The 10,883-nt window shown below is 43.4% G+C and overlaps 1 protein-coding gene across 3 annotated transcripts in view; it reads right to left on the minus strand.

Moving 5' to 3' along the window:
• The window catches only part of ARFGEF1 (ADP ribosylation factor guanine nucleotide exchange factor 1), a 170,890-nt gene extending 167,097 nt beyond the window's left edge, over positions 1–3,793 (minus strand). For 2 of the 3 annotated variants that reach the window (XR_010598896.1, XM_005311372.5), the window contains exon 1: positions 3,519–3,793. Coding sequence is in view for 1 of the 3 variants with exons in the window: in XM_005311372.5 (XP_005311429.1) it covers positions 3,519–3,642 (124 nt within the window). In the remaining 2 variants the exon portion in view is untranslated. The remainder of the gene's footprint in view (positions 1–3,518) is intronic. The other variant, XM_065585718.1, reaches the window with a different exon arrangement.
• Between the last annotated feature and the right edge of the window lie 7,090 nt (positions 3,794–10,883).

Consider the following 10,883-nt stretch of genomic DNA (forward strand, 5'->3'; position numbering starts at 1 on the left):
TAAAATTTACAGCCAGATCTAATATAAGGAACATTAAGTAGAGCAAATATTGGACCCCACCAACCTGACAATTTGAACCAAAAAAATAATTAATTATTGAAAAAAAGCAGAGAGGCTTGTCTAATGGTGGCCACATGTACCTGTATGAAGAAAACAGTGTAAACAGCAGCTGGTTATTATGTGCACTTCAAACTCTTTAAAGATAGAGTCTATTATAATCTTACTGTTTAAGATTCACGGTGTCCCCCCACCCCTTCCTTATGCCTTTAGTTGTTCACTTTGAGCAGTAAATGTAAACAGCTGAGTAGGGACCTTCATATTATATCAGTATTGTATATGTTACACATTTCTAAGGCATCTAAGCATTTGATATTTTTAGCACAGAGCACAGTTAAATAGAAAACATAAAGAGACCAAAAGGTATTCTCTGTCCACCTCCTTTGGTTCCATGGCACACATGTATTTGTTGTTGTTATTAAAGGCTCTCTCCAAAAGGTGGGTCCAAAAACTCCTTGGCTAAAATATTTTTTAGCTTCTGTTTAATATGCAGATCTGTATTAACTACAATATATCCAGCAAAACAAGGACCCAGGCAGAACTAATATTTGGATCAGAGTCACAACGATTTTAATTACAGTATTCTTCTAATCTACTGTCAGCAGATAATATCCTATTATTATATCATTGGCACTACTGTGCTTGGGAAGATCCCAAAATAGTAATGAAAAAGCTTTTTAAAAAATTCATGAAATAATTTAACCAGATCTTCGTGGATTAACTATTCAGACTGACAACAATATTTTAGCTAATTTAAATATATACAATGCATTTTAATAACATTAGGTAAAAGCTAAATCCCATTTAACTAAGAAAAACAAAATCAACTCCTCAGCAGATCACCTGCAGTAGCTTTAAATCATTATGTAAGGCCTCACTAAAGTTTCCTTAACAATTGGTTTTAGCACTCAGCATCCAAAAATCCAAGATGGTAATGTTTTTGGTTTTAGAAGCAAGAAGTAAAAACTGAGATTTACATAATTACAATTAAAAGACTTCTATAATAATATGGAGAGGCAGTCCGAGCTGATAGGGGAATAGATTAGGAATCAGAACATTTCTAGGAATCAACCACATTCCTAGCTCTGCCACTGATGTGGTGTGGGTGAGACATCTCACTCCATGCCTCAGTTTCCTATCTGTGAAATGGGGAAAATGATATTTCCCTTCCTTTGTAAAGCATTTAGACATCTATGGATGAAAACGGCTATTCAAGAGCTAAATATCACTGTTATAATTAGAAGATGGGGCCATAAAAATGTTGAGTCCCCAAACAATCACCCATTAAGGTTTTTATTGCATCAGTCTGAACATTTTTTACAGTAAAAACACTATAATTTATTAATATCATTTGTTCGATTATCCTATTCAAAAGACCCATGAAGTCTTTATATTTTATATATTAGATAATATATACAATCTTGTATTGCCCTTATCTATCTCACCCTCCTGTCCTCTGCCGTCTTCACACCCATGTGTCATGTCTTGTCCCTATTTAGATGCCAATCTTGGAATCAGAACCACAGTTGAAGGTTTCAGTAAAGCTCAACACTGACACAGTAATCAATGGGGGTCATTGTGAGTACGGGTCTGCCAGCACAGATCAGTTTGCATGATCAGTATATTAGACTGCAAGATATTTAGGGCAAAACTGTTTATATTTTTATAGCACCTAACACAATGGGACCAACATCCTGGTAGTAGAATCTGGATGCTCCAGGGATACAAATAAATAATTCAATTTCTGAAATAAAGTGTAATTTCATGAAGTTTCCTACTGTCCAATTAATTCCACATAAGATGGTCTGGATATAAACTCCGTTTTTTTAAACTGCATGCTTTATATTTAGTTTATTTACAACTTAAATAAATTCAGTTAAGAGTAAATGCGTAATCTATCTTGTAAGTCAAATGGACATTATCTCACTTTTGTCTTTTTTTAAAAAAAAAAACTATAACTGAAAGATTAGAGATTAAATACTTTCTTCAATTTGTTTACTGTGTGTGTTTGACAGCAGCTTCTGAATAGCCAATTTCACTATGTCCAATTTCCTGTTGGTCAGAGTATATCACAAAGGAGACAAATATTTTATTTTTAAAAAGGAAAATGTGATTTTAAAGTGACAAAAGTAGCAGAAAGACTCATGAGCTGGTATAGTACATGAAACTACTTGTAATTGATTTTTTTTAAAGTAAATTTCAGGTTAATTATGTCCTTTTAATTAAATCTACTTAAAATAAACATATTACCAAAAATTCATAAGATAAAATCACTTCAACAACACTGACAGTATTGCCAATTTAAAGATAAAAAGACTACAGCCAAACAAATCAAAGGTAGATTTTCTTCCAATTAAATGACACATTGATCTTTATGAATGTGCGGTCATTTCTCAGTCCAGAACTCAGTACCTGGGCCTGTGCTCATTACACCATGATATTTAAGCCAAAATGCATGTTTCATACATCCAACCCTTTTTTCTTCTCAGTATCTCCTCACCTATACAGTCAGCTGTGTCACACACCTAATACTTCGCTCATCTTGAGCAACATAAACATCTCCATTATACACTCAGCTGTCAGACAACTAACACCTCAATCTAGAGCAACATGAATATCCCCACAATGTATCTCCCTTCACTGTGGTTGCATTAACTCTCCAATACATGAAAGAAACCCCGTTTCCTAGCAGCTATTTTTCTCTCCATACACACACTACAGAGGTTCCTTTTAGACAGCTATCGACTGAATCTCCTCCACCCTCATTCTTCCTCTCTATAGAATAGCTTCCTAATTCAACAACAGACATCAATTTTAAACGTGGCCTGAGTGTCATTGTCTCTTGTTTTCCATCATCCCCTTTTCTTTCTCTCCCCTCCCCCTTTATCGCTGCCTGTCACCTGCTCCCTCCCCGGCGGCCTTGTTCTTCCAGGTCAGCTCAGAGCACACACACCTTCTTCTCTGCCTATTCATCCTGGGCTTGTGGGGCCGTGATACCCCGCCAGTCAACCGACTGCATCCTTTCCCCTCGCTGTCAACAAGGGGCAACCTCTCTCTCTCCGAGATCCAAACACACCAGTAGTTGCTTGCAGTGTAATAACCAAAAGCCTTTGGTTCCCCCCCCCCCCCACCCCACACACACACCTCTTTTCTTCCCATCCCCAGCACCACAAACACCAGCACGGCCCCATCTTCTGCTTGATCACAAAGGCCTGTCTTATACTGCCTTTCTATCACCAGCCCCCAGCTAACCCTCCTTCTCCCTCTCCAATCCCTCCATCAGTCCCCTCCACTCCCCAATGCCTGTGGTGCACCCCCAGATCACTCTCCCTTTCCCAGATCAACGAACGGCCCCCACCGCCGCCTTGTCTCCCCCATCACCCGGCTTAGGGAAAGGGGGGCCTGAAGGGAGGGGAGTCAGCCCAGGGGCACCGCCTGCCCGCTCCCTCCCCGGCTCTCACCTAAGGCCACCTCACAGGCTTTGCGCAGCTGGGAGTGATGCGCCTTCTTCACCTCCTTGTCGGCCAGGATCTTCTCCAGAGCCCGGGTCAGGAACATGTTCTTCGTCTTCTTGCCTTCATACATGGGAGCGATCGGGGGGACCGGCCGCTCCCGCCGGGGGGAGGCAGCGGGGACCGGGCAAGGGGGGCACTCGGGCGGCTGCAAGTCCGGAACTGGGGCCGCCTGGCCGCTGGGGGCGGGGGAGCGGAGCAGGTCACCGCGCCGTGAGCGAGGCCCCGGGGACGGGCCCGGCCTGGGCGCTGCAGCCCCGCTCGGCAGGTAGCTCTGACCGCGGCGCTCTCAGCCCCGGAGTCGCCCGCCCGCACCAGCCTCCATTAGCGGCGGCGGCAACAACCTGCGCTCGCCATGTTGGAAGGAAACGACGTCAGGGCCGCGGCCGAAGGGCTGCAGATGAGGAAGCGGCGGCGCGATACCCCAACCCGGCAGAAAGGCGGAGGGAGGGAGCGGGCAGAGCCGCGACGCTACGGCGGCTCAGTAGGGACTCGCCTCCTGCCCGCCCTGTGGGTGCGCTGCGCGCTACAGGTGCGGAGGGAGGGGAAAGGGCTGGGGAGAGCGGGGCGCTGCCACCTGGGAGCTACTTCAGCAAAGGGAGCGGCAGCACCGCCCCCCTCCGGGCGGCGAGCGAGCGACCGAGCCTGCCTTAGGCAGCGCTACCCTTCACTGGGGGAGAGACTCGCTCAGGCTGCTCTGCCCCCTACCACCTCCCTCTTCCGGGGAGAGACTCCCTCGGACAGAGCTGCTCATCCCCCCCAATGTTTCACCCTGGCTACAGCAAGAGAGTCCTTCAGGGAGACTGCCCCAGGTCTCTCCCTGCTTAGGGGATAAAACTCTTTTAGGCAGACCTGCTTGCCCGGCTCTCCCCAGCAGGAGGAAGTTGGGACTCTCTCAGGCAGGCCCTCTAATGATAGAGGTATTTATGTCAATGATATGATGTATCTTCTGCGTTCATACTGTCCCAGCCTCTCAGCCCTTCACTTTGATCTGAGATATAACTCACAGGAGCAGGGGTAGGGAGTGTGTTTATATATTTGCAAATTGTGCATGATACTAATGAGGACTGAGGAGGACCACCAGGACTTTTTCTTATTAATACTAAATAATATTACTGTGCACTTCTAAAGTGGTTTTTTTTTGCCCAAAGACCTCGAAGCATTTTACAAACATTCAATCTTTCTGAACAGTTGCTTTTTCTTTGCCATTGATACCAAGATTACCCTACCCCCTTAAAGTCCCATTTTAAATATGTTATTTCACATTATTCCATCAATGTTAACATCTCTCCTCTCTTTAGTGTGCAGTGAGATATGAAAAACAAAGCCTAAACTAAAAAGCGCTGCTGTAATTTTTTGCACCACTATATGATTAAATGGTGGTTTTTGTGTTTTAATTGTTGTCTATGTTTATTTTCTTAAACCTCATTCCCCTGGGGGTAGGGATGGTATTTTCTTCATATTCTGTAGAAGCATAAGGTCAGCTCTCAACAAATGCTAAGTAACAATAAATAACAGTAAGGCCCAAATTTTGCACTCAGAATTAGTACAAATGTATCTAACGGTAGGATTTGACCCTGACTAAGTCCAGGTCTACACTAGGAGAATTTTGCTGGCATTAGTATTCCCGTATGGTGCTCGTAGTGTGGACGCAGCTTATACCAACAAAATGTACTTTTGCTGGCATAATTTATTCTTGCCCCCCGCCCCCGAGCAAAATAAGATATGCTGGCAAAAGCACACTTTGCTTTATAACTGTATATACTGTATAACTATGTCTATACTAGGGGCTTTTGCTGGCACAGCTACATCAGTCACAAATCACACCTATAACTGTCATGGCTATCCCAGCAACAGTTTGTAGTGTAGACCTCGTATAACCCCAATAACAGTCCCCTGGGGCAAGTAGAAGGTACATAGAGATGTTGCTCACAACTGAAATGTATCTAACTTTGGGACAGACCATAGCAGCTGTTTCAATAGCATACAGAAACATTACATTACAGTCCAGGGCAGGAAACAAATGAAAATACTGTATCTAATTGAAGGTGCAAGAGAAATATAGGCAAGTGGAATGTGATTTAATATATTGGAGAGTGAGCAAGATAATTAAAATGGTTAACACCCTTACTGTTCCAGAAGGCACCATGGGATCTTTAATGACCTCATACAGTTAAGGCTGGGTTTACATCTCACCCAAAGGATTGTACCTCCAGCAGCACAGTGCCCCATAAATGTATTTTGTGGAGTTTGTTAATTACACTTTTTTCTGACTCTGTGTTCACTGAAAAGCCTTTCTCGTACTAAACCAATATGGATATTCCATATGCCAGTCACTGTTTCATACACTGCAGATGTCAAAGTGGCTTTGGCTTTTCAAACCTAACAATGGTGACCAACTGTCAGGACTAAGAAGTCCTGCAGATGCCTTACTGTTTGTTTTACAGAAATCGCCTCAGCACAAATCTCCTTAGCAAAGCCATAAATGGATGGCATACAAAGTGGTATTTAGAAAAGAGAGTTTTCTATTGATTTGTTCAGTCCATTTGGCAGAAGCAGACTATATATTATCTTCATGAAATTACTATACTCTGAGACACCTTCCTTGGTCTTTTGTGTTGTCGATGTTAATGTGTGAGCAATAGCTTTGTTTGGTACAATGACATTTCTGTAGTGAAAGCCTTATTTTGCAGCATATAAGCACATTGTCTATGTCACAGTCTGCACTCTGAAAACTGTAAGTACGGAGAACATCCAGTAGTTGTTTTCTACACGTGACAATTAAATCTAGTTGGTGCCAGTTTCCAGATCTGGGGTGTCTTCATGAGACCTTCCAGTGATGACTTCCTTGGAAGAAGATGTTGGTAATGCACAGTCTTCGGTGAGTGCACAGCTCCAGTAGTCTTTGCCCATTGTTGTTCATTTTTCACACTCCATTGTGGCCAGTGCATAGTGGCCATGTCTCATGATCTGAGCCAACTCTTGTGTTTAAATTTCCCAATAGATAGAGTCGCTCGTCTAGTGGTATCTTACTGATGACGCTGTTGACTTGCTGATAGAACAAGTTCTTCTCTTCAGAAATGGAGGAAAGTGTTGGGTTATGTGTACTGATGATGTTGGCAAAGCCACCTGTGGTATATATTCTTAGTGGTATGATACTTTCTGATGTTGCAATGAGACATTCAACCAGAGCAGAAAGCAGAGAGAGTGAAGAGAAAATTGCAGCAGACCTGACGTACTAATAGTGCACTGGCTTTATCCTCAGGCCCTGTGCCTTATGTCTGTGGTGTCTCTGGCAATTTCGGCAAGGACTGTTTTTGGTTGCAAATTGGACTTTTTAGCCACTTGCAATGCTGCAGCACGACACATAGTAACTGGCCTGCTTTGACGCTTACACCATTGTCTTTCAGGATAGATGGTTTCCCTTATAGACTATGAAGAAAAAAAAAGGTAACTGCATGCAAATGGCACATGTGCATGCAGTTATCCATTTTGCATGTGTAAATGTGTATTTCCATACACAAAGGATGTGTGTGCAAATGTCACAGGTGTAATTTAACTGGCCAGTTTTTGAAAATTTGGCCTCTAGAGTTGTTGCTGAGACTGGGGGCGGGGGGAGGAGGGGAGGGGAAAGACAGCAAAAAAAAACCTTATACTGTATTCCAGCTGTGTTTCATTCCAACTTCAATATACATCCAATACACATTTTTTGTTAGGTTTGTTATATTTTGAATATCTAGTTTCTGTCTTCAGGTTAGAGCAACTTCAGCTCAATTCATTGATTTCCAGAGCATCACCCAGTTGGTGTTATAGATCAACATGCTAGTCAAAAGAAAATCACTAAAAGTCTTTGGAAACTGGGCCTTCCACCCATCCCGCCCTCCCCCCTCCCCCCCACAGAGTTTTTTTATTACTTTTAAATGAATTTCAGTTAACAGTTCTTTAAATAATAAGGGGAAAATAAAGCTGCAATTTATTTCCCTTTTATTCAACATACTGATCTGAGAAGTGTAAAGTAGGTATAACCTTTTGGTGTCCCAAGCACAAGATAGGGCCAGGGGCCACAGTGTGGTGACATAATGTTTTTAACTTCTTCAACTGAATTTTTGATTGACAAGTTTCCTCCAATTTTTGGCTTCCCTCTGGCCAACCATAGAGTATGGATCTGGGTTCATAAAAAGAGTTTTTTGAAAGAGAGCAGAAGAAAGACAAAGATGTCAGTAAGTAAAGTTCCCACTTTTCTCTGAACAGAGTATACGCATACTGAAAACTTACCCCCTGTCTTGGGTTTGGCTTTATTGGTAACTCAAATAATAACAACTCAATAAAAACTTCAACATAAACTTTTTCCACAAGCTTGGCTATTTGTAGAATTTTCCCTATCTCTGACCATTGTTGCCTCTACGAAAAGATTCAGCCCCTCTAGTATCCTGATCAGAGCTAATTGAATCCACTTGCTAGTAGGACTCATATTAGTAATTACACTGTACTTACATGCAGGATTCAAGTAAGTAATATACTCCTAGGGAAGTTCTGCACCAAAATATAAAAAATCTGTGCACAATATTTTAAAATTCTGCATAGTTTATTTGTCAAAAGAACACAATATAATCACATCAGTTTGAGTTATTTTGATAATTTATTTCAAAATACATGTCAGCAAGTATGTCTGTAACAATACAGGCAACAACGAAAAATTCAGGAAATGTTTTTTGACAAATAGATTCCTTATTAGGCATATTAACACAGAACTTTGAGTAATTCATTTAAACTGTAATACAGAAACGTATTTATTGCACACCTCAGAAGCAGTGCAAAGGCTTGGGAGAATCAGAGGTAATGGCGGAGCTGAGGGAGTGGGAAGAAATTGCTGGGAAGGAGCCTGGGAGTGAACCTGGAGGGTTGTTGGGTGTGGGTAGGAGAATTATGGACAGTTTTTTTGGGGGGGGGGAGGAATTGTTAGGGAGTTGGGAATCCCCCTCAAGCAGACCCTGGCTGACCCGTAGTCTCTCCCATTCAGTCAGGCACATGTGCCCCATCCCTTGTGTCCCTACACCGCCACTCAGCCACCCCATACCCCATCCCCATGTGGCCCTTGCACCTTCCCTTCCTCCATCCCCATGTGTCTTTCCATCCCCACTCAGCCCCTGCCCCAGTCTGTCCCACCTCACTAACCCTTCTGAATCCCAGTCTATGTGATCCCCCCCAGCAGCCCCATGTACCCTGCTCTATCTGTCCCCATATCCTATTCCAGGGTGCTGTAAGGAATGCCACCGGCTGCTGACTGCTATGGTGAGCCTGCTGAAATCTGTTCTGGTGCGACAAGCGTAACTGCAGTGCCTCTCTGGCAGAATGTATTTTCTGTGAAGCAAAAATTCTGCGGGGGACATGAATTCTGCATGTGTGCAGTGGAGTAGAATTCCCCCAGGAGTAGAAGATGCACTGCATCTCTTAGGAAACCTCAGCTGATGGACCCCTGTCTGGAGCCCCTGAGAGAAGACAGTAATTGTACTGCTACCACCTTCTTTGGGGATGAATACCTCTCTGTTGCATCTTCCCCTAGATAACATCCTGCTGTGCCCTGTAGGGATGAATCTGGCCAATTAACTAGTTAATTTTCAAAACACCTTTGTAAGGCAGGTTTAAAACGGTGCATGACTGTGCCAAGTTTTTAATATCCTTATATGAGTTATAAAGTAAGAATATTTTATTTTTAATGAAAAAAATCAATATTTTATTTATTGGGAAAAAGTTACTTGCTTTACCCCCTATATGCTAGCACCAGGCTCCCGTAGGGTTCTGTAGCTGGTGTGACATGACCAGCATAATGCATGCCAGGGTGTCTCACGGACTGGAAACTGAGTAGTCTGGATATTTTCAGCTGGAAGAGAAGAAAAAAACTTATACATTGTAACTTAATTTTTATGTGCTGAATGATTCTCTTCTCTTTGATATGTGGTGAATTTAGCACATCAATCTAAAACTGATGCATTTTTTTCAAAGTATTTGCAGGTCACATTTAAGAAGCTCATAATAACAAAAGAAAAGCTGAAAATATTGAGAACTGGAAAATGCTAAATAGGAATTTAGCAGAAAAAATCTCTGTTTAATCTGGAAATATAGTAAATCAGATTAATAACGAGGATGGTTTCAGCTGTTCTTCCCTTCTAGATATTTTAATATCCGTGTTGAAAGGCTCAGACAGAGAGGTCATAAAAGTCATGTGAATTAAGGTGGGAAGCAATGAGACTGGAGCAATAACCATTTTTAACTGCCACAAGGTGATCTTTGAATCTTCCTGATTGTTTCCTTCAGCAAATGCAGCTGGTTATTTCCTGTCAAAAATGCAATAACTGTTATTTCAACATATACATTATAAACTGGGCTTCGTGGATGAAATGAAAGTGTTCAAATATGAATAACAGAAGAGAAGGTTGCAGGGGAGCCACTTCTATTCTTGCCTAGAAAAAGATATTACAGGTCCAACTGTAGTGATTCATTCTAGTACCCTAGTTAAATATTTACTAAATGCATATTAATTAAAATCATTTTTAGAATAGTTTTTTTGGAAACACCTGTGACAGTTTTGATAAGTATAATTTTGTACTCTGCTGCTCTCTTTCAATAAAAGCTGTCATTTTAGGTCTCAGTCTTACTGAGGTAGAGATGAGGGTTGTGAGGGAGCAGTGCTGAGCTACTAGTGAGGCTACTGAGCACAATTCATTGTTATTCATGATCCAATAAGATGAAGAAAGCTAAAGAAAGCAAGTGCTGTTGGCCGGCCAAAATATTACCTAGCATACGTCAAGAGACATTGAACAGCAGCCTCTGTAGGATACTTATTTTTTCCAAACCCTCAGACGCATCTCTGTGTTAGACATTGGTTCTTGTGACTGCTCCTGTTCTCAGTGTCGACATTATGGCTTGGGCAGCAGCTCGGGCTAGCAACCCAAGCTCAGACCCAGGGAGTCAGGTAAGCCCTAGGCAAAAAAGCCCCCCACCGCCCCCCCCCCACCCTCCCAGTGCGGCAGGGGAGGGCGCCGAGCCCGGCCGAGGGCCCGCAATCCCCGACTGGCCAGAGCGCCGGGAGGAGGGCGGAGAGCCCGGCCGGGGCCCAGCTCTCCACGACCAGCTGGAGCGCGGGGGGGAATGTGGCGAGCCCGGCCGGGGTCCCGCTCTCCCCAACCGGAGCGCCGGGGGAGGGCGGCAAGCCTGCTCTTGGGCCGGAGCGCCCCACCCCGCTGCGCCGCCCCCCTCCAGGCGCCGCCCCAAGCACATGCTTGGTGGGCTGGTGCCTGAAGCCGGCCCTGAGCT

Source organism: Chrysemys picta, chromosome 2 (assembly GCF_011386835.1).
Source record: "Chrysemys picta bellii isolate R12L10 chromosome 2, ASM1138683v2, whole genome shotgun sequence".
NCBI lineage: Eukaryota > Metazoa > Chordata > Testudines > Emydidae > Chrysemys > Chrysemys picta.